A 25,517-nucleotide genomic window follows, 5' to 3' on the forward strand; every position below is an offset into this window, starting at 1 on the left:
AAACAAAAGACCCTCCAACTGAGCACTGAAATCTTGTTCAACATGCACATATTTTATGATTCTATGAAATTTTAAAAAATATAATAAAATTTCTATACATGGACATAACGAAGTGCCTAACATAAATTCCATTTTTATATACTGTACCCCATAACTTTCTGGATGTCAAAATACAGATGAACCCAAATCAGAAGATTTCAAAGTTAACTTGCAATTTAACTCATTAAAGAAATTCAAAATGCCTTATGCCCAGTATTTAAAAACTAATCTCTGCTGGTGACATTGTTGCAGTATTTTAATGCTACCTATAAAAACAAGAAAGCTTAACCCTTATAAGCAGTTAGACTCTGAAGTACACTAAATGAAATAACTTTCTAGAAGCTTTCAAATTATTATACAATTTGATCAAGAAATAGACATTTATAACTACGTATAAAATGAACATTTATAATTATGTATAAATGAAGCATGTACAAATCTCATTTTAAATTAAGCAAACAAAGTTTGCAAAACAAAGGTAAATTTTGACAGAATTAAAAACAAAAAATCTCAACAACCAATTAAAGCAAAAGGTATCATCAGTCTCATTAAGAAATTACACATCATTCTACTCTGAAAGCTAGTGACAATGTAAGAAAAATGGTTTTTAAAATTCTGAATCAAGATCTAAGTGACATCCAGATATGATAACAATTTCATTTGTATGTAACAGTCATCAATCACAGGAACCAGATGTTTTCTCTCCTATACCAACTGGAGACCGACAATTGTTTTATTTAACATATATGCAACATAGTGATGAAGAACTACCTGCTTTTCACAGGAAGGTGTGTGAATTATAAATTAATCCTAAGGCTCCCTTCTGCACACACTGTAAAATCAACAAGGACAAGTTCCATGAACAGCAACTGTGAGCAATGCTTACATGTCACTGAAGAAGCCCTGCTAATTGTTCTGGCATCAAGGCTATCAAAATATATAGAACTCTTACAGTACAGCCTAAAGATGTTTTTCAGATACACCTTCCGCACTGACTTCCAGTATGATACCAAAAATATTTTCCATTTAAAAATACATAAATATTGTCTTGTAAACTATCATCTTTGGTTATCTGCATCTACCATAGCAAATGTGCTAGCAGAGAAATAACCAGAAAAGCTATTTAAATCCAAGTGTTCAATCAAAAAAGAAAGTACCATATCAAACTTTCTTTTACGTAACTAAGAAAACATGTCAGAAAGGTAAAATACATCATGCCTCAGCCAAAAGATGTCCTTCAGCACCGCTACCCTAAGATATGAGAATACTGTCTGAAACCTTGTGTTACTTTTAAACAACACTTGAGTTCTCTCCCCGCCCCCTCAATACTTTTATCTCTTCTAGCAGCCTGGCCATGATATTCATTTCTGTCCCTGATGAGTTTGTATTTTAAACTACTTCTTTTTAAAATGAGAAGACACATTCCCCACCCAATAAAACAAAAACGTGAAAATCAAAACACAATTGATAACATTTCAAGACACAGCCTTCTTCCCTTAACATCTTTTGTTTGACAGTTGCTTCGGGGGGGGGGGGGGGTTGGAGACATATGGATAAATAGATATCATACAAAAGGTTATATGAACCCCTTAGAAGTGTCAACCTAGAAAAAAATTCCTGGACTTTACACTTCAAGCACCAGCAGTGTACACTGTTTAAGAACACAGTAAGCTAACATCCTTGCAACAAAACAGTTAAAAAATTATAACGCTTGCAACTATACATATAATACCCTCAAACATAAAGTTCCCTGTTCTTCTAGTATACAGAAAAAAACAGATAAAACTCCAGAAAAGAACTAACGCAGCAACGGAAAAGCTTTGCAATAGTCAAAGAGAAAAGGGTGGGCCTGTGACCTACCAGCCATATTTGTTTCTATTATTATAGGCAGTGATTAAGGACTGTGACTTATGCCCATTTATGACAAAAATAGTTATGACTGAAAAATAAAAAAACCCTTCATCTCAGCACCAAGTTGTAGAATTAAATCAATACATCATCAAAAACTTTCTCTGAACTATGAAATGTTCATAGCATGAAATCAACAAGTGACAAACCGTACAGATTAATGTTTAAAGACAAGTATTTCACGACAACATAAAGCAAAAACATTTCTTACCTTGAATACTTTGCCAAAAGCACCATCACCAAGTTCTCCTATAATTTCCCAATAATCCTCTGGATTCAGATCTCTCTTGACATGCTCATACTGCTTCTTTTTCTTTTCACCTCCCAACTTAAAGATCTTCCGGAAGTTAAAGAACGACATTTTTGTCTTTTTAAATGTAGTTTGAGAATGATCACAAATACAGAATAAATAAACAGCGGTTTGCTGCAGCCAGTTTTGTTTTTGTTACGTTATGATCCAAAGGCAAGGCACTTAATTGCAACTTGACAACTCTGTAGACAGTGCCAAAACAGCACAGGTTCTCATAGCAGGTTTCTGGACTTAGTGCAGAATCATCAAACTTCAAGTAGGGCACATAAAAGTAATGAGTTGATTCTTGCAAGCATCTCACTCCAGCTTTAGCATCTTAAGAATTACATGATTGTTAGTTTCTTCTAATAATGTCTCAACACGTGGCAAGGCCCAGATAAAGTACGATTCCCATCAGCACCTCCGGTTTGATGTTTATTTGTTTGTTTAACAAATGCCAAAACCCAGCAGAGAGTACTTGCGCCAAACAATGGAAAGGCAAATGACTATACTCAAATCCAGTCCCAACAGTACTTATTTAGAACCGTAGACTATAGACATCATTCCCAGGGACAAGCCACTTCTTCGGGAAAAGAGATTCAGTAGTCCGAAGTTGTGAGAAAGGACACACGGAGGGAGCGGGAAGAGAAGAAAACTTCATCGACTGGAAACGATTCTTCACCTGTGGAGGAGGGGCGGACAGAAATAATTTACTTCTCAGCTCATGAATGTTCCTCACCGTGGGAGAGTAAAAAAGAAACGTGGGCGCTGCCCTAAACGACTAGGAAGCGGCTTTCTCAGGCTTACTGAAGTAAAATGGAATCAGCCTATTTCGGGGAGCGGCGAGAGAAACTCCTCGCTACAAAACAGGAAAACAGCCCCCATCTGAGATCTCTAAAGAACCACCCGACACGAATAATTATAATAGAGGTGCCGTCACCACCAACAAGGTGCGGAAAATAGGCAAATGAAAGAATTAACTACCTGTGGACGCTGAAGACGCCGCCGCCAACCCCCGGGTCCCTCAGTTTCCCACTTCCTCCGTCTCCTCCGGGTCGGGGGGCGGGGCAGAGCGCTAAGGCCGCTTCTGCCGACTTCCTCTCCTCCCCCCACCCAAGTTCCTCATAGCGCACCTCGCGTCTTTTCCAACCACGATCGCAAGCGCGTGCGCGCGTGCCCCTCACCACCGCTCTCGACAGGACCCAAATCGAGCCGCTCCCAATTAGCTCTCGCCGAGCAACACTTCCCACCCCTCCCTCCCGTTACGCATGCGCATTAGTTCCGAGTATCGCCTTTGATGTTCTTTTCCCAGGCTAGCGCATTCAACAGTTTCTCCCTCTCAGCATACAGTTAGACGGTTATGATACTCTGCGAAGCTTAAGTTTTTAAAAATGGGGCGGCAGTAAGGAAGCACTCGAAACCCCACTTGCGGTTATCAGTGGATTTCCTTCCGTTTCTTTCGCCGTGCGTATGATGTCAGAGGGCGGGTCTACAGAAAAACTGCCAATAGGATTGTTCCGAACGCTCTGGCGGGCAAGTTGGCGGTGCCTGGAATGAGACGACTGCTATTGAGGGCCTTGGTGGCACTGATAAGAAGGGGTTCAGTCTGCGCAACGGGAGCGGTAAGAGAGCGGTTGCCCCCTCTTTTTTGGTGGCGGCTATTCTGAATTTTTTGTCAGAAAAACTGGTGTGTGAAAATAAAGAGAAGGCTTTTCTCCCCTTCGCTAAGCTGCTTTGAACTAAATAAAGTGGTGCTGTAGGTATCAATGGGCATCTCCGATTTTTTTTACGGTAGACTACGCGAATATAGTTTTCAGTATCAGAAATGGAGCTGTCTCATATAACATATTCATAAAATGTTATTAAAGTGCCTCGTGCCGGTTTCTGTTGAAAGTTTTCCGTCTGGCCCTTCGTATGTTTCGTGCAGCCTCGCCCTGCGCACTTTTTCTTGGAAGAATGTGTTGCTAGTTTGTTCCGTCCTCTCAAGTAAATGCGTTACAGGCAGCTAGTAAAAGTCTCCAGCTCTGTGCGCAGTTCCCTTGGTGCTAGTGCCGTTGAAGTCAGTGGCACGCACTTCTGGCTGCTCTAGTTTTTTTGGGGGGGGGGGGGAGGGGGGAAGGGAAGGCTTGTGTTATTGGCTTTGTTGTTCCAGCTGGTGTATCAAAGCACGCTGCTGTGGGAGTAAGGAGTTTTAGCTACTGTAAATCCTCACTGGTAGGGTTGAGAGATGGCAGATATATACTGTCACTGTTTACGTGAGATGATCAAAGCACTGACATGTTTAATTTTTTTGAAGTTTTTTCTTGTGTAAAATATCTTTCCTCTGGAAAACCCTTCAGCTACTGTTATCAAAAATGGGTTGAATATCCTTTTTATTTTCATGAATTTGAAGCCTTTGATTTCATTCTTTAAAAATGTTTCCTGACTTCAGTTTCCCTCTTAACTCTACCTCCTTTTAGCTTATATAGCCTGCCTGTTTGTAGGCAAGAGCTAGTATATGTTCACTTTACAAATAAAACTGGGGACCAGTACCTGGATAAATGTGAGGTTTAAACAACATATTCATTTGTACTCATGTTGAAGTATCATCAGAATTACTCTGTGTGCATAAAGAAAAATCAAATGTTCACTGTCCATGGATTGTACATGTGCTCACTGTGACTTGTGGACAGGGCTTAACACAGACCTACTGGAAAGCATATGCTTTCCATTCTTTATATATGTGTAGGTCTTCAGTTTTCATCATTCAATTACTACTTTTATTCTCTAATAAATTGTAACCTGTATGTGGTCTTTTGCCCTTATTAGACGGTAACTGCCTATTTGGGGTGAAGAAGAGAGATGTCAGAAACAAAAGTCCCATACAGGTTTAAACACTTAAACATCTGGATCCAGAAGTATGGTGCAAGGTATTATTTTTTTGTCCCTGATGGCTCTTTCCTACAGTGCTTATTTTCATAAGCAGTTAGAAAGATCATTGTTATGCATTTATTCCAGTTGTTCAAAATTAAATAAAAAATGGCATTATACATATGTATATATAACAGTTGTAGCTTCAACATGTTACTGATAATATAATGTATAGCCAATAGCATTTTAAAGACTAACAAAATTTGTAGAAGGGAGTTATTTCAGATCTCAAATGACAAGAGCAGGTAAATGGCAATAGCAGGTGTGTCTGGATTGGATGTGATATGCAGAGTAGTAGACATGGAAAATTAGCATTGGAAATAAGATGGGAAACCTAGATCTTGATTACGTCCAGGTGGATGCATTGTTTTGAGCTTCATTCTCAGCTGCAATTCAGCAGTCTAAGTTATCTTTGAAATTCCTTTGTAAGAGATGTCATTCAGCATTTGGAATCACTCCACTTTCCAATAACTCACATTCTTGCTGTATCTGAAGAAGTGAGCAGTGACTCTTGAAAGCTCATACCTTGCCACAAATTTTGTTAATCTTTAAGATGCTGCTGGACTCTTGCTCCTTTCTAGAGCCACCTACAGATTAACATGGCTGACCATCTTGATTTTTGGCCAATGTTATGCTGTTTTATCAAAGCTGTAATCAGGGGTAATGAGCAGTTATGTTTTTGATAGCCTCTAAATGTTTAAGCAACAACATCCTTTCCTCCACAGCAGTGTAATAGCAAGACTAAATGTTCCTGGCTCTTTTAACCTTTGCATCTTGAATAGATTATTTAAAGATATAAATTAAATATGTTTCTATACTTGCCAGTTCACTTCAGTCCCTTTTGAGCTCTCTAGCATGCTGTACCCTGACCTGTATAGTGTGATCTTGTCAGCTCTTGGAAGCTACACAAGGTCAGTATTTGGATGAGAGACCACCAAAGAATACCAGGGTTGCTGCACTGCTCAGAGACAGCCAATGGCAAACCACCTCTGAACATCTCTTGCCTTGAAAATGCTACGGAGTCACTATAAGTCAGTTGTGCCGGCAAAACAACAATAACAACCATGATATGTTATTTTAGGTATTTTGTCATATTATTTTATATTATCCATGGACCTACTCTTCCATCTTGAGCATGGCAAAGTATTGAGTCCTGCCACTACAGCCTAATTCATCTTCACTGTTGTTACCTAAGAACCTAAGAGAAGCCATGCTGGATCAGGCCAATGGCCCATCCAGTCCAACACTCTGTGTCACACAGTGGCCAAAAAAAAGCAGGTTCACAAATGGGGCTAGAAGCCCTTCCACTTTGTCCCTCCCCCCCAAGCACCAAGAATACAGAGCATCACTGCCCCAGACAGTTCCAATAATATGTAGTGGCTAATAGCCACTGATGGATCTCTGCTCCATATTTTTATCCAATCCCCTCTTGAAGCTGGCTATGCTTGTAGCTGCCACCACCTCCTGTGGCAGTGAATTCCACATGTTAATCACTATTTGGGTGAAGAAGTACTTCCTTTTATCCATTCTAACCCTACTGCTCAGCAATTTCATTGAATGCCCATGAGTTCTTGTATTGTGAGAAAGGGAGAAAACTTCTTTCTTTACTTTCTCCATCCCATGCATAATCTTGTAAACCTCTATCATGTCACCCCACAGTCGACGTTTCTCCAAGCTAAAGAGCCCCAAGCGTTTTAACCTTTTTTCATAGGGAAAGTGTTCCAAACCTTTAATCATTCTAGTTGTCCTTTTCTGGACTTTTTTCAGTGCTATAATATCCTTTTTGAGGTGTGGTGACCAAAATTGTACACAGTATTCGAAATGAGACTGCACCATCAATTTATACAGGGGCATTATGATACTGGCTGATTTGTTTTCAATTTCCTTCCTAATAATTCCCAGCATGGCGTTGGCCTTTTTTATTGCAATCGCACACTGTCTCAACATTTTCAGTGAGTTATCTACAATGACCCCAAGATCTCTCTTTTGGTCAGTCTCTGCCAGTTCACAACCCATCAACTTGTATTTTTGCCTGGGATTTTTGGCCCCAATGTGTATTACTTTGCACTTGGCCACACTGAACCTCATCTGTCATGTTGACGCCCACTCACCCAGCCTCAACAGATCCCTTTGGAGTGCCTCACAATCCCCTCTGGTTCTCACCATCCTGAACAATTCAGTGTCATCTGCAAACTTGGCCACTTCACTGCTTATTCCCAACTCCAAATCATTTATGAACAAGTTAAAGAGCATGGGACCCAGTACTGAGCCCTGTGGCACCCCACTGCTTACCATCCTCCACTGCGAAGACTGCCCATTTATACTCACTCTCTGCTTCCTATTAATTAGCCAGTTTTTGATCCACAAGAGGACTTGTCCTTTTACTCCATGACTCTCAAGCTTACGAAGGAGCCTTTGATGAGGAACTTTATCAAAAGCTTTTTGGAAGTCAAGGTAGACAACATCTATTGGGTCTCCTTTGCCACATGTTTGTTCACCCCCTCAAAGAACTATAACAGGTTAGTGAGGCAAGATCTTCCCTTACAGAACCCATGCTGAGTCTTCCTCAGTAACTTGTGTTCATCAATGTGCCTACTCATTCTGTCCTTGATAATGGTTTCTACGAACTTTCCCGGTATTGAACTCAGACTGACTGGACTGTAGTTTCTCGGATCTCCCCTGGAACCCTTTTTAAAGATGGGGGTGACATTTGCTACCTTTCACTCCTCAGTTACTACAACAGCTCTTTGTTCTTTACATAGTGGAGATGCATATCAGTTCTTGATGCCCTTACCTATTTTGTATTTTTACAGACTTAATTTACTTAACACATTTTATTCTTATTTTCTCCCAAAGGAATTCAAAGAACCTTACAACATAATATAAATAAACAGTCATTAAAGTAATATGCTTGAGAAATGAAAACAGAATGCCAGAACAATTGACAATGTTTTGCATTGCACTCCCTGTCATGCCCTCACATGATCTCCTAAAACAGTACTTCTCAGTCTTTCATATCTTATGTCACACCAGGCACTCTAGCAAAAGAACCTGGGTCCCAGGACGATAGAAACAGAAAAGCTTTTTTCCACAAGAAAGACATTTAGTGTTTACAGGCTTTATTGCTACTAGAATGCCAAAAGGACACAGATGGATAATCTGTGCCAGGCAGACTCAGCAGGATATGGCATGTCACACCTGTAGGTAGACATAGAGCTGGAGAAACAGCAAATTCCTGTTTTTTAAATTTACTTATATCCCTCCTTTCTCTCCAAAGCAGCTTACATTGTTCACTCCCTCATTTTATCCTATTTTCTCCTGTGATGTGGGTTAGGCTGAGAGTATGTGACTGGCCTAAGGTCATACAGCAAACATCCATGACAGAATGGGGATTTGAAGCTGGGTTTCCCAGTTCTTAGTCTGACACTTTAAACAGTACACCACATAAGTATTATGAAAACTCTGCATCCCACCTATTCTAGTGCATCCTGCTGGTAGCATGCACACCACCCGTTGAGAACCACTGCCCTAAAGGACTAGTGGGTAGATGCCTTCTTGGCGTTTTGAATAAGACTGTTCTGAAGACTGAGGACTGGTACTATAAAATCCTGAGCCTGGGCAGTGGCAGTTTTTGCATATCTACAGAAGGAAGAGCTACTGGTAAGGCTGGAGTTGCAGATTCAGTGATGATCCTTTAAATGGCTCCCAAGTCGTAAAAGGCTTAAAAGATGTCCACAGCTCCAAAATTTTAATGCAGAACAATAATGTAACCCTATTGCTGTGTATGGCAAAGCCATATTAAAATGTGAGTTATAGAATTCAGCAACCTGGATATCTCAGTTTCTCTCCCCCTGCTGCCCCCTGTAAAAATCACATTATTGCCCTACTTATCTGTGACAGTAGTTTTGAAAGTACATTGGGTTATTTGCCTGCAGGATGTTTATTTTTAAACATAATCAGACTGCACAGTAATGTAGCTATCACCTTTTGTGCTGAAGAGACCTTACGTCATGTGCAAATTAATATACTCTATGCACTGTAGTATAATCAACAGTCCCTTTTCTTTTATGGGCACCTTCCTGAACTGTTTTCTTATGGTACAGCCCCATTAACTTATAGAAAATGTCTCCTGAACAACTCTGTTTTACATATTTTGTGGAATGACAGGAGTGTGGAAACCCTCTTGACCGTCTCAGGAAGGCTATTCCTCAAGGTGTGGCCATAACAGAGCGTACAGGCAGTTGTTAAGACTAGGTCAGAATAGACTTCGCTCAAACAAAACGTGCAGATCTTTACTCCTGTTAGAATAGAAAGCATTTCTAATTGCTACTAGAGCAAAATGCCATCAGCAAGGAAGATAGCAGCTGTTAATTTTTAGTAATGCATTCTTATTTTGTACAGTTTAGTTCCATTGGGCTCTGGATGTGAGGAATCAGACTGTGTCATGCACATTTTAGACATGCTTGTGGAAGCAGCATGTGATGTAATAAGATGTTGCACTCAAATAATTACATACAAAACTAAACTGTCACAGTTTGCATAAACAATTTGACCTGTTGCTTCCATCAACATTGCTTTTGTATTGATAACAACAAATTAACTCTGAAGCTTTTTGAGACTTGGATTTTTACAAGGTTCTTGAGTGGGCTACACCACCCATTTAGGATTCCTTGGTTGTAAAGAGGGGCTTTAGAGATAGGAAAGAACAAAACAGCATAATACATACCATGCAAAATTGGTTCCCATCAAATAATTGTTCAGTAAAATGAGAAAGAAAAGTACATAAACCTAATACAACAAAAAGCATGATAACAGTACTTTTTTAGATTGTATAATTTGAATGTTTTAGTTGAAAGGTGGCATTGTTTGATACTCTAGTGCCATGGCTTATGTGGAGTATCGTCCCTTTCTACTTCAGAGGGAGGAGGAAGTTAAGCTACACTTTTCTCTCCCTCATGGCCCATCTGCCATCTTAAGGGAGGTCTCAGGGACCAGTCTTTCTCAACTTCCTAAATGCCACTGTACATGTTGCTTGTTCATTCGGAGACATTTCTGGCACACCTGGATCTCTCTGCTGCTATATCAGCTTCCTTTTGCTCTCTCCACCTCATTCTTCCATTATCCAGGCTTTGAGAGGGTTTGGTCACTGGGAGCAATTTTAGCTGGGCCAAGTCAGGACCTTGGCAATCAGTGAAAGTCAAACTTGATTGGACTTCCTCTTATCATACTTAACTGGAATGGTTCTGCATTATCTTATAGTCAGGACAGCAGTTGCTTTGTATTATACTGGCTACTGCCATTCAGCTGCTGTAGGCTGTAATACTACTATTAGGATACTGTGAGGATTTTATTTATGCATTTTTTTATTTTTTAGCCTTGCAGACTGCTTTGCTCTACTTGTGGATGGTTGATCTATGACTGTGGGGGAGTTTCCGAAAGTTCATCACATCCATGGAATTGGAAGAGGAGGTACCTTCATTCTTATGGGGCTTGGACCCTGTTTTCTCAGCCTCTGCAAGAATGTACATTAAAGATATACAAGAAATGAAAGAATCGAAACAGGTGCCAGGTGAGTGATAAGATTGCCCACCATTAAAGCACAATAATGCAGGTCTTCTCATTAAAACCAGTAGTGGTGTTATTGGCATCATAGCAGTATAGCCAGTGTTGTCACCTCCACTGTCTTTCCCTTTTCTTGACTGAAGATCAGAGGAGATGATGAGACAGGCAGGAGTGAATGAGAATGGCCTTCTTACTGGGGTGCCAGATTATTTTGCCTTCCATGAAGAATCTAAAAAAACAGAAAAAGAGCCTCACTGGACCAGCATCCTCTGCAATTCCAACATCCTCTGCAAGACCAACAACAGGGCATAGAGGCCGAGACCTTCCTCTGATGTTGCCTCTTGGCTCTGGATTCAGAGGTTTAGTGCTCGAATGTGGAGGTTCTCCTCAGTCACCGTGGCTAGTATCCACTGATAGACCTATTCTCAATGAATCTGTCTACTTCGCTTTTAAAACTGTCGGTTCTTGTGACCATCACTACATTGTCTGGCAGCAAATTCCACAGTTTAAGCACTCTATGTGTAAAGAAGTATTTCCTTCTTTACACATGCCTGAGGAGGATCCCACCTTTTGCTGGTGTTGCCAGGCCTTGTTGTGCTTTCTAATCACCTAACCCAGCAAGAAGTTGGGAAAAATATGAAGTGCTTGGACCACACTATCCAGAATAATGTCTTTTCTATCACTGATGTGCTTGAATCCTTTCTTCTCCATCCAATTACATGTAGACTGACGCTGGTGGTGAGGAAGTGAATACAGTGCTAGATTAACCAGTAGGTTGTTGAAAGTATCTCTTTAAACATATTCCTCGGGGTGGGGGGGACCCATCAGTGCAACTTGCTCCTGATAAGGATTGTCTAACATCAACGTATGATTTTTCTGTTAATTGATTCCAATCCACATGGATTGTAATATGTCCTGATACTAAATGGCCAGTGTCCTGAAATCAGTTAAGAATGAGGACATTGATTTTGTAATGCCTTCGCTGGGAATGGGTAAACAGTTTTGCACTGTTTTCACCCATCCCAGATTGCCAAAGGATATGCTTTTTTTAGCTGGTAAAAGCTTTCAAAAAAGGAACCTCTCTTTTCAACTCTGCTGTAGTTAAAATTGCTTTCAAGGAACCAGGCAGGTAAATGTTACCCTGTCTTTTGAGCCACAGATAACTAATGTCAGGGCTCACTTTGTAGCAGGAGCTCCTTTACATATTAGGCCACTCACCCTGAGGTAGCCAATCCTCCAAGAGCTTACAGGGCTCTTCTTACAGGGCATACTGTAAGCTCTTGGAGTGACTAGGTGTAGCAAAAACATCTGTCTAGTACACTTTCTTCTAATAACTCTGGGTTCATTAATATTCTGGTTTGATCACTTTTTCTTGCCTTATTTCTGAATTTCTTTATTTAGGCCTGTTTTGGATGCATCTAGCATGTGCCATGTGTGTTGTGCTTAGAAAGCCGGTGAACATTATGAATTATCATAGGTATCATTTTAATAAGTGAAACCAGAATCACACAACATTTTGGAATTCTCATAGTGGTATAGGGAGCCATGTTGGAGAAACACATGTAATTGTAATGCATGAGTCATACAAGCATAACTAAAAATAGCAGGCAGTCAGGAAGTTGTGCTGAGTAGCATAAGCGTAGATAGAACAGCCATGTCATTGTTGTATGCACAAAGATACTAAGCATTCACTGTTGGGGGGTAGGTCCATGCTCTGTCAGTTACCTGTGCTATAATGTTACCTGTAGGACAGATGAGTCCTCACCAGTCAGAGATGGGATGGGAAGACTGAAAGCTCAGGGAGTTTGAGGGAGCAGCAGAAGCTTTCCTAGGATAAGTGCAGACAGCAGCTATGCTGTTTGTTGTGCCTTAGCAGTTTGTTTGTTTATTACATATTTATCTGTCTTCTCTAGCTCAGGATGACATGCATTGTTTTCCTGCTTTTTATTCTCACAACAACACTGTGAGGTCCCTTAGGCTAAGAGAGAATGACTGGCCTGAAGCTTCTTGGCAGATTGGGGATCTGAAGCTGGGTTTCCTAGGTCCTAGTCCTGCACTGTGAAATCATTGCACTACACTAGCTCTGCCACAGCACATTTTGAGAAGAAGTGTTTTCCAGTCTTAGGGGAAGATGGGACTTTGCTCTCAGGGAGTACAGCATCAAGATGCAACTGACCATGCTGCACTCCTCCCATTTCTGCCTCGTTAACCAGGCATAGTTATAGCTGACTTAAAGGATGTGACACCATAGAGTTCCACCACAGGAACCTGGAGTTCCAAACCCATAACTACCTTATGAAACTGTAGTTTGAAGTTTTTAGTTCTAGTCTAATCCTTATTTGGCAGGCATAATTCAATCAAGTTTATTATGGTTAAAAGACCAGCAAGGTTAAAAACAGATTAAAAGAAAGTTTCTAAAACTGACACAAATGTAGGATCACAGATAAAAGGAAATTCATATTTCATCATTTAACATTTTCCTTAGACAGTTTCGCTTTCTGAGAGCTAATGCACAAAATTTTGTTACCGCATAAGATACAGGTTTTTGACTGGAATAATTCAAGGTTCAAACTGCAACTTTACTTTTCAGATATCTTTTTTTTTAGTTGTAATTCAAGAGCCAATTCTTATTTTGTGTGTCTAATCATATTGATAAAAAATGATGCTGAATATTCCCAGTTGTGTCCTGAACTTTATTAGATTTGGTCCTTCAACTCTAGCATAAACTTTCTTGACCTTTAAACAAATAAACTGTGGGATTATTGGAACTGAAGTTCAATGTCTTCGTATCCCTCAGCTCCTAACCTATAATAACCTTTCAACTTTATCCTGCAAGAAACTGAGCAGTTGTGGCAGCAGGGGATTCAAACATCTTCTGTCAAGCAAACGTTTTTGTTTCTGAGGTTGGACATTTTCCTTTTGCTCAGGCTTGTTGCAGTGAAAATTTCATCAGTAAGGGCATCTGTAGGAAACACTACCTCAACAGTCTAAAAGCAAAAGGTAGCAAAATCTTGTATGCCTTTAACTACTGTATCAAAACCCTCTGCAAGCTGAAGGCAAAGCTTGAACGACAAGGAAATGAAACTGACCAGGGTTTCCTAAGGGTGCTGGGGCTTGCCAAGTAAATACCACATTTTTAATAAATACAGTTAGCTAAAGAAATGTGTCTGTGATAGGACAGGAACATGTATTGCTTTAAACAAATACAAAATTATATATAGTTTTAAACCCACTAATTCTTCATAATTCCCTCCATGCCATAGAAAAGGAATGCCTGAGCACTGCCTCACATTAAACTGTCTGGTCACTGTGTGTCACCCTACACCACACCTCTTTTTAAACTTTCTGTTGTGTTCTAGCCAGCATTGCCCACATTTCTTTAATGGCACTGAGACTACCCTTTTGGTTATTGTCTTCAGAATCTTGTCATTTCAAGCATAAAGGATTAGTGGGCAAATCTTAAACTGCATGAGACTGATCAGAAATAATGGGCAGAAGTTAATACCATTTCCAGACAAAACAATCTTTGTCTGGCAAAGTTGCCCTGAAAAATAAACATACATGGGGGCATGGCTAGGCAAAAAGCATGAAAAAATAGAGTTTAGTTGGAGGAAAGTGAATTGCATCTTGCTGTCAAACAGTCATGAAGCCTCTGCCATCACAAAGCCTCTCAGCATTGTTTTGAAATGTCTGAATTGTGTTTGTTTCACATTAATTAATTCAGATGTTTATATCCCACTTTTCTCTCCAATGACACTGTTCTCCCCTCCTCCATTTTATCTTCTGTACCCTGTGAGACAGTTTTGGCTCAAAAGGAGATTTACTGGCCCAAGATCCCCATGGCAGTATGGAGATTTGAACCTGCATTTCCTGGATCCTAGTCTGATACTGTGACCACCAAACCATGCTGAAATGGCTGACAGAGGGACTAATCCATGTTAAGAGCTCCTGCTAACACACAGACTAATCCATGTTGAGAGCTATGTGTGGACATCCACCATTGGGAAGAACTTAAAGTAACATCTGTGATGACATCCATTTTATGTGCACTGACACAAGTCAAATTTTGTGGCACTAAACACATTCTGCAGTCAGAAAAAAAATATTCAGTTTGGCATACATTTTCTTGTGTCAGAAATAGACCACTGGAGAATTGAACTCTAACTTACAATCTTGTACTTCCTTGGATATGATATTGAATGGTCTGTCAATTCTACATCAGAATATGAGTTTACATATAGGGGAGGACTTTTCTCACAATTTAATTGTCAGGTTAGAATCTCCACATGCTCTTAAGGACTCACTGTGTGCTATAAATGGAACACAATTATATCCAGGCAATCAGCTTTGCTAGTCAAGTAAGATGGCCAGTGCTCTGTAAGAAGTGGCCTATCAGAAGTGAATAAGATTCATGCCAGTCAAAAATAAAGAGGCTGAGGAACTTGATATATCAGGTTTTTCACAGGGTGTTAGCTTGAGAAAGAGATTTCTGGTCCATAAATTGCCCTAATCAAGGAAAGAATGTTGTTGAACAGGTTTTATAAATCTCAATTATTTTTTGACAAGGGTGGGATTGACAATAGGTGGATAATTGAGTTCAGAATTTTCACATGCTGTAAACCATTAAGTCATAATCATTATATATAAGCTGTTTTGTCTTGGCAAAACCAAGCTTCCTCATTGGTTGGGACTGTGCTGCATCAACCTTTGACCTGTCAAAACATCAATCAAGAGTACTTGCATGCCATTGGTTGAGTCTGCTCCTCTTTCCTGCCTGAGTGGCTTTTGCTAGCCAGTCAAGCTGAATCTGTCAGTAAAAGGCAACCAACCTTGGTTCTGGCAGTTGCTGACTCTCCGTTCTCATTGGCTGAGCTGCCTGTTGCACTGCTTCTCAGAGGAGAGAAACAAATCCTTCCCTCGATTGGCTGAGGGTGGGAGAAGGAAGGAAAGAGCCCGAGAAATCCTTCCTTCAATTGGCTGAGGGCTCCTCCCTCTCCTCCTCTGGAAGGGAAACAGCCATATGGGGGGAGGGAAATGGTGTCCTCAGAAATGGATTAACTTTTTGTATGCTCTTATGCAAGTGCTCTTTTGTCGAGTCTGCATTGTACTTTGTCTTATGTGTAGATGGGATTTGTAGTGTTTAAGAAATTTACAGTCACATCATTCTTTATTCTTCTTTAATTTATTACCGTATTTTTCGCACCATAAGGCGCTCCGGATGATAGGACGCACCTTCCTCCCGGGGGGGCGATCCGCTGCCTCCAATCCCGACGCTTCCTCCATGTCTGCCTGGCTCCAGCTCTGACGCTTACAGCAAGCGCCAGGATTGCTCCCTCTGCCCTCCGATTCCGGCGCTTGCTGTAAGCATCAGAGCTGAAGCCAGGCATGGAGAAAGCACCCGCCCCCTCCGCAAACCCAGCGCTTTGCGAGCGCCGGCTGTGGAGGGGGCAGCGTGCTTCCTCCGTGCCTTTCTGCCTGGCTTCAGCTCTGACGCTCACAGCAAGTGCCGGGATCAAAGGGCAGAGGGAGCGATCCTGGCGCTTGCTGTGAGCGTCAGAGCTGAAGCCAGGCAGAAAGGCACGGAGGAAGCATGCTGCTCTCTCCACAGCCGGCGCTCGCAAAGCGCTGGGTTTGCAGAGGGGGCAGGTGCTTCCTCCGTGCCTGCCTGCCTGGCTTCAGCTCTGATGCTTACAGCAAGCGCCGGGATCAGAGGGCAGAGGGAGCGATCCTGGCGCTTGCTGTAAGCGTCAGAGCTGGAGCCAGGCAGGCAGGCGCGGGGGAAGCGCCAGGATCAGAGGCGGAGGCAGCGGATCCCGCCCCCCCCAGGAAGGTAGGCACCGGTACCTTCGCTCCATAAGACGCACACACTTTCCCCCCTCACTTTTTTTTTGGGGGGGGGAGTGTGTCTTATGGTGCGAAAAATACGGTATGTAGCTTGTGTTAATCGTGAACATTGTGCTTTTTATTTCTGCTTCAACCAAAAGCCTGGCAAAATAGCTCTGTTTTATAGGCCCTGTAAAATTGTAACAAGTCCCACAGGACCCTGATCTCAAGTGGGAGCTTATTGAAGTGCTAGGGGCCAGGGCCAAAAAAGCTCTGGTTGAGGCTAATTGGATGTCCTTAGGACCAGAGATGACTATGAGATGTTGATCACTAAAGCATAAAGCTCTGCCAGGCACATATGGGGAGAGGCAGCCCTGAAGATATGCGGTTCCTTGGGCACATAGGGCTTAGAAACTTAAGACCAAAACCTTGAACTGGATCCAGAACTCTATTGGTAGCCAGCTGGCGCAGCAAAGGAGTGATGCCTGCCTGCACAGATGTCACCATCAACATCCATGCTGCTGCATTCTGCACCAGCTACCGTTTCCAGGTCAAGTTTAAGGAAAGCTGCAACATAGACCGAGTTACAATAATCCAGTCTGGTAGTGACCATTGCATGGGTTAATGGGTCCTGAGAAGTGAGATAGGGAACCAGTTGCCTGATTTACTGTAAATACAGTAAAATAAATATTCATAGTTCTACGGCTTGCTGGCTTAATTAAAAAAAATGTTAATGAGATGGGCCAATGCAGTATCTTGATCAAGATTTGAAATCAGTGCCCATGAATACTTATTATTTGATTTATTTTATTCTGGTCTACTCTTCCCAAAAGGCAAGCTCAGTACTGGTTACAACATGGTAATAAACAATAGAATCATAACAATAAAATTCATATTTAAACTACATTAAAAATTGTAACATCTAATCTATAAAAACAGTGGTGTCCAGACCAATGTTCCCTCTAAGCTGCAGTCTTGTGAGCAAAAATTCTACTTTGTGAGCTACTGGCATTAAAGTTGTGAGCTATTGCATAAATTATTGTGTTCTGGGGTCATTCTTCCTGAGCTAAGACAAAAATGTGTGAGGTGAAGGCTAAAAATCTGTGAGCTAGCTCACGCTAACTCAGCTTAGAGGGAACACCGGTCCAGACTAATTTTATTGGGTTTTATGGGATCCATTAAATTAAAACTTTTCCAACTGGTTCTTAAGGGACCCAAGTCTTCATAGATAATACTCACAACTTTCAGAGATGGAACAAATTTATGGTGATGAAAAAATGGAGGTACTGAGTTGTTGCAGTTAGTGGCTGGCTAAAATGAAAATGTATCTTTATTAAAAACCTAGACCCTTTTATTTTGCTCCTTCCCTTCTTAGGTATATTCTTTTACAATAGACATCCAATAAGGCAAGTGGATGTTCTTGGAACTGTGGTTCTAACCAAAGAACGAGATGCCTTTCATATGTATGGAGGTAAGAGAACATCTGTTTCTCATCAACATTTTCCAACGTTTTATTAATGCCTCAAAGTTAATATTTTTGACAAGACAATAAGTGTTCTGTTGGTGGTGGGGGGGGGTGGTCCTTAGCACTTAGTGAATTATAGCATGAAACTTCCCCTCATTACAATCCAGAAATGTAAGTGAATACCAATACATATTTCCAAGTATTCTAGGGGTGTTTGTAAAATGCTCAAAACGTTCATTATTGGGCATGCTGTTATACAGCTATATTGATATGAGTTTACCTGAGGAATGACTTCAGAATTGATCACGAGCCTGAAATAGTGGTGAGTGCCATAAGAGCAATCCTAAAGTGATCTACTCAGATGTAACTCCCATTTTATTTAAAGGGGTCCACTTCCAGGACAGTATTATTAGGATTGCCAACTATATTCCCTTCACACATGTGAACAAAGGGCTTCATCTATCCAGATGCTAATCATCATGAGCAACAAAAAACTTTCCTTCATGGGCTGGATATAAAATGCCCATTTATTGCCGCTCCCTCATTCTGAACTTTTCTAGTGGCAGTTGGGTCTAGCATCGTTTAAAATCATACAGTAAACAATAACAGCCTTGGACTCACAATCTCAGTTTGTTTAAGAAGAAGAAGATTATATTGGATTTATATCCTGCCCTCAACTCCAAATCTCACAATCTCAGAGCGGCTCACAATCTCCTTTATCTTCCTCCCCCACAACAGACAACCTGTGAAGTGGGAGGGACTGAGAGTTCTCTCACAGCAGCTGCACTTTTAGGGACAAGACTCCATGAGTCCTATCCCATTAGCTTTTTCGCTAGAAGAAAGAAGGAGGAGTACTGTTGTGATCACCTCCCGCCCCCAAGGTTGTTTGGAATAACAGGATGTGCATGAACAAATAGCTACAAAAAAGTGGAACAGCTGTGAAGAGGGAAATTGGGTAAGTTTGACCCTCGTTCCTCTTACACAGATGTCAAAACTGGTAGATTCTGTCTTCAGGTATTTAAAAGTAGTTTATTAAGGAGCCTCCAGCTTTTAAAAGGCAACCTAGGTCATCTATCTTCTCTGGACAGTGAAGCACACTCCTGGCTTTTTGGATTTGAGTTTTATAGAGCATTGGAAAGAGGCTTATTGGGGCTTGTGCCAACTGAAGCACTTTAGGTGCAACATAATGATAAAGTGAAAGCATGATGTGTGAGGAAAAGGCCCCAGGTTCAGTTCCCTTTGCTTGAGAATGGAGGAGGCCACTGCTAAGTTGGACCATTAAGCCAATATGATGTAAGGCAGCTTTTCTCTTTGAAGAGTGTGGAACAATGTGCATTTTAGTTGTGAATCTCACTTTTACAAAAAAAAAATGGGCACATTTTTTCTTCTGCATACCCCATACACTTTGCCTTCTCTCATACAATTTGCCTTTCTTTATCTTTTACAGCCCACCCATATTTTACCCCTCTAAGGAACAGCCCTTTAGCACTCCCATGATATTTTACACATACTTCTCACTTGGAAAAGTCCTGCACCTCTTGTATCTAGTAGCCTTCCTTTCACACTGTCTAGTAAGCCATGAAAAGGCTATATTCTAATACAGTTTTTAATATGTCAAATAATCCCATAGTTTGCTTCTGGGATTTTGCTTCTAGGAGTTTAGGGATTTTCATTGCCCTGTAGCAGATGGGAAACAGTCAGATGTAACAGCTGTCTCTTGGGGCCAGTTCACACATTATAAATCCCTCATGTCTCCCAGAAGCCCTGTTGATCAGATGTGCACCTCGAGTTCTGTGCTTGGAACTTAATTCTCAGGGGTGTTTGTGTATGGAGGGGATGATTTGGATTATAGCATGCAGGGAGAGGGGCCTTCAGTCTTCCTGTCAGTGCCATTTTCCAAATGTGAATACCTTAGGGAACTGCTAGTTTCCTCAGTTGGGAAAACAACAGTTCATTGAACCTGTTTCTGGTCAGAAACAGTGGCTCTAGGAGAACTTGAACTCCCTCTTCTCACGTGCCATGGTTCCAATTCCAACCACACTCCTCCAAGTGAATGTCCCACCTACAGGATTCTGAGCAGCCATGTGAGGGACATGCAGTCTTTATAATGTGTGAACTGGCTCTCAGGTGAAATGCTGAGGGATAGCAGTTGAGTGGTCTTATTTCCTTTTGCTTAAGGTTTCAGTTTTCTCTGCTGTCCCAGAGTAGAGTGAGAGGAGGATTTGTACATGATTGTCCATATTGCTTTGGGTATCCTTGCCTTATAAAGAAAGTGGTTCATTGAGGAGTGATGCTACTATTATGCATTCCAAACTACCTCTGAATATCCTTTTTTACCACCCAATCGAAATGTCTAGATGGCTAGGAAGTTTGCTGGTACAGCAATGGTAGGCACCAAGCGAACTCAGCTAATGGCAGCTTTGCGACTTCTCTCTTACAAATGCAGTAAAAGAGGAGATTGGATTTATATCCTGCCCTTCACTACCTGAAGGAGTCTCAGAGCAGTTTACAATCTCCTTTCCCTTCTGCTCCCCACAACAGACACCCTGTGAGGTAGGTGGAGCTGAGAGAGTGCTCCCAGAACTGCTCCTGAAAGGAAGAGCTCTGACAGAACTTGTGGCTGACCCAAGGTCACTCAGCAGGTGCACATAGAGGATTAGGGAATCAAATCTAGTTCTCCCAGATTAGAGTCCGCACACTTAACAACCACACCAAACTGTAGCTGTGAAGTACCTTGTAGTTACTTCGTGTTTCTTATCACAGAGACTCTATTACCTCAAATTCAAATGAAAAGTAATGTCATAAGCTAAACGTTGAGTACTCCAAAGTGAACTCGAAAAATTAAATTGAATAAAATCGAATAAAATAAACTCTGAAAGGGCTGCACTCTTTTCTTTGCTTAGGGCTGCCTTCCTGCTTACCATTGCATCAATTTCCTTTTTCTCCTACACTTTCAGACTGCTCCCAGTATAATTTCCAGGCTTCTTGCCAGGTTACCCCTCCCTGTCTTTCCTTCAGCCGCAGTCAGGCTGACTCGACCAAAATAAGTTGTAACTTCTATTTGCGTCTAGCAGCTTTAAAAAAGAGGCTTTACTAGCTGGGGAGTGAATCAGAAAGGATTGCATCAGCTGCACTGGGAACCTTAGAAATTATGCATCCTTTGGTGTGGAAAGAAATAGCAAAGGGGGGCGGGAGAGATCAATAGGTACTTTACTTCTATGTCAAAAAATGTGGTTGGGGTTTTTCTTTTCAAAGTTGGCTTTGTTGTGAAACTTGGTTTTTTAAGCAGAAAAACAAATATTCATATTTTTAAGCATTAACATCCTGCCTTTTTATTCTAAAGCAGATTTCCCAGGGCAAATTACAGTAAGTTTAAAAATAAGAGGAAGGGGCCATAGGTCAGTGAAATATGTCCCTATATTCTAGATAAAGAGCACAAAGTTAAAAAGCAGCCTGTTAAAAACCACATTCAGCATGATGAAAACTATAGATTGTCTGCTGTGATAATTTCCAAGTGCAAGGGTAGAACAGTGGCTCTTCTAGCTAACTGTCCTGTTGTTTAAAAGAGCCAGCAACTGATTCAAGAGACAGAAAAACTGTAAAGAATATAAATCACCTGAAAGAAGCAGAGGTGCTTGGATAGAAATTATGGGACTAGGATTTATGAATATCAGGTTCAAGAATTACCAAAAGCTGATATACTTGTATAAAGGGCATCCCCTGCCCTCATTCAGCTACTTTCTGCAACTCATTTTCTGGTTGTTGCTGGTAATGAATGTTGTCCTTTCCCTATTGCACAGTTTATATATCTCTCATATTTATTTCACAGGGCATGCAAAATGTTTGCCATTTTACAAAAGGGCTTGTATAAAGATAGGATGTTTTTGCATATAACAGAGCAGGAAGGATGGGAGCAGTGAGACTGCTGGAATTAAAAATCTGCTTGTTGCAGTGATTTGACTTACATTAGCAGTATCCACAAATGAACAATGGAACACTTTTTTTCTTGTAATAAGGAAGCTGTCCTTCAAATCTTTACAACCCAACCTTGTAACAATGATATTCCCTTTCCTTCTTTCCCTGAAAAAACACACTTTAGCCTCAGACAGTTTCTGTCTTTGATCATCCTCCCTATCTCTTCAAATTTAAGATGCTTTTGCTCTCCTTCAATCCATCACCACCAGACAAGGGCTGTAAGTGAAGGAATTTAGAGGGTGAGCTGTTGTGTGTGTGGCTCACTTCAGTGTCTGGAATTGGCCACCCAGATTCTATCTATTGATTTGTTGCAATAGAAAGTAGTTTTTTCTGAGAAAGGGAAGCCAGTGGGAAAATGCTGGTGAGGTACTGGACAATGGTTTGCTTCCTTTTACCCCCCCCCCCGCTCCCCTCCCCCAGAAGGACAGACATTGCTGGGCAAAAAGATTTTTAGCGCCAAAGGTTTGAATTTTATACTTTTGTATTTGGAAATGGCAAAACCAACATAATGGCAAATGTTACTATTATCTTCTAGTGGACGATGGCACAGGAGTTATAAGCTGCATCTGTTGGAAAAATCCTTCGGCAGAACAGAAATCTTTGTCAGGTAACATTCAGACCAGTAGTTGCTTAAGTCTGACTGTTTTTACTGTAGTATTAACCCCTGCTTGCCTTCTGCTTGAAATTTCAAATTATTTCCTGATACTGAAATGAGGCAGGATCATTATGAGATGCTAATCTCATTTTTCTTGACATTGATACTCGTTTAGCTTTGTGATTACCATTGAAAACACAGTTCTAAGATCTCTTTGTTGACAACCAAACAGTACCTGTTCCTGCTTGATTAAATCTGCAGCCAGCAACTGAAAACATCAAAGGAGTCTTTGCTCTTGCTCCTGATGTGATTTCCCCACCATGGTAAGGGAAGACTGAAAAGATGTTTTCTGCAGACAGCTGTGTCTCCCAATCAACCTTCATTCATCTAAGGAATCTTGGTTGTTTTTCACATAGTAGCAGGCCCTGCCATATTCTTCACTACCTTCCCTTTGTGCGAATGTCTTGTTCTGTTTTAGTTTTCTCTAGCTTACCTTTCACATTTCTGATTGCACATAATCACTTTCTGATTATAACAAAATGTAGATATAGTATATGTGAGTTGTGTTAATCTTTGTGTCTCCAAATGAAGAATTCTTCATTTCATGTAGAGGTACACACGGGGATCATAAATGAATCTGGAAGGCTCTCCTCCCCACAACAGGCTGTACCCATTGCAGCTCCACCATTCTGACATCAGCTCAAAAAAAGACATCCACAGGCTTCAGAATGAGAAGAGGAGGGGTTTGCAGCACACAGCTTTTCACTCTTCCCTGAAACATTGGCTCTCCCCAACCTTGGGTGTTGTGTCCTCCACCTTCCTCTTGGCCTGCTTTTGAAACCTCATTTTAATTTATTTACTTATTCCATTTATGATTTGCTTATTCCCTATGATGTAAGGTTCTAGGTGATGTACAATCAATAAAAACAAATTAAAAACAAAATCCAAAATAGACACTACATTATTTCAGATGGCATCAGATATGTCTTTGTTACCCTGTTCTGGACTGTGCTGTAAATTCTCAGGCAAGTGAGGAGAGGGCTGAAGCAAAGATGGAGGTGGGGGAAGAGAAGAGAGGAGGAAGATGGCAGTTATGATGGAACCGTTGCTGTCCTTAACCAGTGGCTGGGCAGCTTTCCATTCTGCCCCTGCTTCCCTGGATTCCCAGTCCCTCCGCAATTCCTGTCCCACCTGTCCTGTTCTTTGCAGACAGGGCCAGCATGGTCTCCTCAGGTGGTACCAGACTCTTAGCCCTGGGGCGCTGGAGGTGGAAACATTAGGCTTATGCCTAGTGGACACGTTGATCCAGCGAGTTTCCCTTCTCAACCCAAGTCTTAAGTAAAGCTGAGAGGAAAGCAGCTCCACCTGTTCTGAAAGCAGCAGCACCTGGGACTCATTATGTCCAAGTTTAACTGGGGCCAGATTCCTGTAAAGGATTACATCCACCAAAACCATGGTCTGGTGCTGCATCTTCAGTAGGCTATCTGGGCGCAAGTCCTCTGTCTCAACTGATCCTGCTGGATGAAGTTGGATCTGGAACAGATGAGCCAGGGGCAGATCTTCCACAGATCTCTGCTGACCCAGGCCATGTTTCTGGCTCCTCTGAGGCTTCTGAATTTGATTCCAAAGCCAGCTTAGTGGGGATCATGACACTGCCTGTCCACGATTGAGATGGTCCTCTCTGGCCTGGCAGCACACTTCCCTTGCCTCCTCCACTGAGTTCCCCCTTGTCCTTGTCAAGAGGGTGTGGACTGACATGGTGGTTGCCCTTAGGCCAGGCAGAGGTCATTGTTGGGGCCAGCTGAGGTTTCTCTTCCACAGTGCTGGTTGATGATATCATTGGCTTCTCTTTGCCAGGCTGTTTCTCTGTGGTGCGCTGAGGCCAGCTCTGGGCTACTGAAGCAGCTGACACTCCCAGTCATTGGCCTGGCCACAGCTTGCTGGGTCTTCTTCCCTTGAGGCTTCTGGGGCTCTTTGTTTGGGGTTGCCAGGTTCCCCAGTAGCCCAGGCAAGTCCAAACCTGGCTCTGGGAGCCTGGACAGGCAAGGAACAGGTGCTGGCACCTGACAGAATCATAAGAACATAAGAGTCAGACCAGTGGTCCATTTAGTCCAGCTTCCTGTCTTGCACAGTGGCCAACCAGTTTTTCTGGAGGGCCAACAATGGGACATAGAGGCCAAGGCTTCCTCTGATGTTGTCTCATGACATTGGTATTCAGAGGTTTACTGCCCAAAACATGGAGGCTCTCTTTAGTCTTTAGTAGCCAGTAATCGACCTATCCTCCATGAATCTGTCTAATCCCTTTTTAAAGCTATCTATGCCTATGGCCATCACTATATCCTCAGTTAAATTCCATATTTTAAAGAAGCCTTTTGTCAGTCTTGAATTTTTTGTCCATCAGTTTCAGTTGATGTCCCAAGACTATTTGGGGAGAGGATAAAACAGTTCTCTCTATCCACACTCTGTACCATGTGCATAATTTTATAAACCTGTACCATGTTGACCTTTAGTTATCTCTTTTCTAAATTGAAAATCCCCAGACTTTTCAGTCTTTCCTCATAGGAAAGGTGCTTCAGCCCCCTAATCATCTTGGTTGCCTTCTTCTGTATTTTTTCCAGCTCTGCAATGCCCATTTTGAGATATGGTGACCAGAACTGCACACAGATTAGTTCACATGGGGTATTATAATATTGGCTGTTTTATTTTCATTCAATCTCCTAATATTCCCCAGCATAGAGTTTGCCCTTTTCACTGCTGGAGTACACTCAGTTAACATTTTCATTGAATTATCCCCTATTCCTCTCAGTCTTGGCAAGTTCAGACTTCATTAGTACACACATAAAGTTGAGACTTTCTGTTCCAGTGTGCATCAACTTATTATTTCCCCACACTGAACTTCATTTGCTATGTGGTTGCTCACTCACCCAGTTTGGAGAGATCCTCCTGTAGCT

General features: G+C 41.5%; 2 protein-coding genes across 4 annotated transcripts in view; one reads left to right on the top strand and one right to left on the bottom strand.

Moving 5' to 3' along the window:
* SLK (STE20 like kinase) overlaps positions 1-3,688 on the bottom strand; it is a 62,650-nt gene extending 58,962 nt beyond the window's left edge. The window contains exons 1-2 of one of the 2 annotated variants that reach the window (XM_060241714.1): positions 3,221-3,688; positions 2,159-2,918 (exon numbers count right to left, since the gene is read on the bottom strand). In XM_060241714.1, coding sequence (XP_060097697.1) covers positions 2,159-2,308 — 150 coding nt within the window. In that variant the 5' untranslated portion in view covers positions 2,309-2,918; positions 3,221-3,688. The remainder of the gene's footprint in view (positions 1-2,158; positions 2,919-3,220) is intronic. The other variant, XM_060241715.1, reaches the window with a different exon arrangement.
* Positions 3,390-25,517, top strand: part of STN1 (STN1 subunit of CST complex) — a 55,762-nt gene continuing 33,634 nt past the window's right edge. The window contains exons 1-5 of one of the 2 annotated variants that reach the window (XM_060241716.1): positions 3,390-3,858; positions 5,045-5,145; positions 10,521-10,715; positions 17,907-18,002; positions 22,507-22,578. In XM_060241716.1, the coding sequence (XP_060097699.1) occupies positions 10,598-10,715; positions 17,907-18,002; positions 22,507-22,578 (286 nt within the window). In that variant the 5' untranslated portion in view covers positions 3,390-3,858; positions 5,045-5,145; positions 10,521-10,597. The remainder of the gene's footprint in view (positions 3,859-5,044; positions 5,146-10,520; positions 10,716-17,906; positions 18,003-22,506; positions 22,579-25,517) is intronic. The other variant, XM_060241717.1, reaches the window with a different exon arrangement.

This window comes from Heteronotia binoei, chromosome 6, assembly GCF_032191835.1.
Source record: "Heteronotia binoei isolate CCM8104 ecotype False Entrance Well chromosome 6, APGP_CSIRO_Hbin_v1, whole genome shotgun sequence".
NCBI classification, from domain to species: Eukaryota; Metazoa; Chordata; class Lepidosauria; order Squamata; family Gekkonidae; genus Heteronotia; species Heteronotia binoei.